The sequence below is a fragment of the Dreissena polymorpha genome, chromosome 10 (genome assembly GCF_020536995.1).
Source record: "Dreissena polymorpha isolate Duluth1 chromosome 10, UMN_Dpol_1.0, whole genome shotgun sequence".
In the NCBI taxonomy this organism is placed as follows: Eukaryota; Metazoa; Mollusca; class Bivalvia; order Myida; family Dreissenidae; genus Dreissena; species Dreissena polymorpha.
Window position 1 is genome coordinate 88433853 of NC_068364.1, and position 2033 is coordinate 88435885.

General features: G+C 44.0%; 1 protein-coding gene across 1 annotated transcript; it reads right to left on the bottom strand.

The window, feature by feature from the left end:
* Positions 1-409: 409 nt before the first annotated feature.
* LOC127849315 (uncharacterized) lies at positions 410-1737 on the bottom strand. The gene is made up of 3 exons (XM_052382034.1): positions 1115-1737; positions 640-808; positions 410-550 (listed from the first exon to the last, which is right to left on the bottom strand). The coding sequence occupies exons 1-3, from the start codon at positions 1735-1737 to the stop codon at positions 410-412; spliced, it is 933 nt and encodes a 310-aa protein (XP_052237994.1).
* Between the last annotated feature and the right edge of the window lie 296 nt (positions 1738-2033).

Below are 2033 nucleotides of genomic sequence, written 5' to 3' on the forward strand. Positions count from 1 at the left end.
CCATAGATTGAAGTTTCAGGTGGAACACAAGATGCCATATATGCCAAATAGCATACATGTATCTCATTTATGCCATTTTTCTCTTTGTTGAAGGCCTGACCATTTGTCCCTTGAGCCGCAGATAGTGAACAATCAGCGGCTGTCTTGCTCTGACCGGTGCATTGGACATGATTTAAATGGGCATCATTATCCTGATTGTTAAATTTAAACATGAATTTCTGTTTTCTGGTAAAAGCACTTACTAAGTTGTGTATTTACAGTGGATATATGGGTGCGGTGCATGCAGTAGACTACCTATTTACATATGTACACTATTTACAGACTTGCGGCCAGTGGAGCAACATAGCCGATGAGTTAGTAGCACTAGTTCTTCAGAAAAGTAACTTTCTTTTCTATTTATGAAGCTTATTTAGCTGAAGCTGTGGTCATTTAGCTGTGAGATGTCACTAAAATCTGGCTTTGGATCTGTCAAGCCCTCAGTATAATCAATTTCAGAGTGAAGAGCATAGCGCCTTTTCCTAGCCAAGTACCGGACAGCCTTAAGTCTTCTCTGAAATGCACATGTCTTCTTTAGCATGTCATTATGTTTGCTTTTAAGAAGATAGGCAATAACCCTAGAACCTTAAGACAAATGAGCACCTGTAAATTCAGATTTACTATTGCAGAGTCAGGCAGATGCTTGAGCTTAAGGATTGTGCTGTGGATGCGGCCTGTGCAGTTACGGGAGAAAGTCACTGGCTTGGGCATTGCGGTCTGGTAAGCGCGATTGACAGCCTCACACTTTTGGGTTGAGGTCTGAAGCCTTGTACTGTCAATGCTTTCAGGACCAAGTATAATTTGGATGCATGTCTTAAGCAGAGCTTCCTCAGATATTGCTATCTTGAGCTTACAGTTCTCTGGCAGATATAACTTTGCTTTGTTCTTGCCGCCAGCAGAACCACGACAGGCCAAACTATGCTTTGAGCAGTATGCTCCACAGTAGCCCTTGTAGCATAAAATAATACTTGAAATTACTTTGGGCATATGATTTTTAATTTCCTTTATATTACCTTTGTATTTTTTGTGTGCTCTTGTCAACTCAGACATGCATCGTGCTCGGATTGACAGAGCAAACCTGTTTTGAAAGTTTGCTCTCTTCGAAGCGGGTTCAGCAAACATTCCACTGCTAAATTGAGCCTTATTGATAGCTCTCTTCAGAGAGTTACCTAAGTGCCTCAAATCTTTGAAGTGAACTGTTTTCTGGACCTGAGCCTTATCAACCCCACTGTGGCCCTTTGAGTCACCATCCCCAGTGAGTAAGGCTATGTTAAGGTCTGTGTAAATTTTCCGGGCAACCTGCTCGTTACACTTTTCTTCGTTCCCAATAACGCCCGTCTCAGACATGTTTGCCGTACATTTTCCGTCATGATTTGGACAATCCACTGCAATTCCTTGGTTACGAAGGCGGCTGGCAACCATGCATAACTTGTTAGCGACATGAACACCAATGATCCTTTTGGACCGGGTGTTGTTTTCGCACATGGTTGTAACCGCAATCGTACCACCTTGGAACGGGGTGTGTCCACCAGAGTTGAACAGTGGGTTGTTATAGCAAGTGTCACCCTCCACATTCACTTTGGTTCCATCCTTTAATCCACACAGCCTATTGTCCTGCTTGATCTTTTCCCTTATGTCATGCATGTCTTTCTCATTGAGGGCTACCATTGCCTCAGACACGTTACCGGCAGCCCGATGCATCGCGGATACATTGGGGGGGGGGCAATATTAACGTGTGCCAAATTGCGACTCATGTCAGTTTTGGATATGGGAGTGGTCATGAGACCTGTTTGTAAGCCGACACTGATTTTGGCAGGTTTTCTGCCCCGTTTGCCGGTTTCCAACTCCTCATACAGCCTATAGTGCGGGCTTACATACGAGCACGAGTCACATTTTAGCCGCTCACTAGAGCCAAGTCCCCAGTTCCTCGAGTTTGCCGTGTCAATCATGAGAAAGCCATGGCATGATGTCTCCTCTATTTCAGTATTGAACATAAT

Excerpts from the sequence above, each read along its gene's own strand:
- LOC127849315 (XM_052382034.1), bottom strand. The coding sequence starts at position 1,737 with ATGCATCGGGCTGCCGGTAACGTGTCTGAGGCAATGGTAGCCCTCAAT. Across the intron at positions 809-1,114 it reads AGAGCAAACTTTCAAAACAG|TACAAGGCTTCAGACCTCAA; the intron begins GTTTGCTCTGTC and ends AAGCATTGACAG. Across the intron at positions 551-639 it reads TAGTAAATCTGAATTTACAG|AGAAGACTTAAGGCTGTCCG; the intron begins GTGCTCATTTGT and ends TGTGCATTTCAG.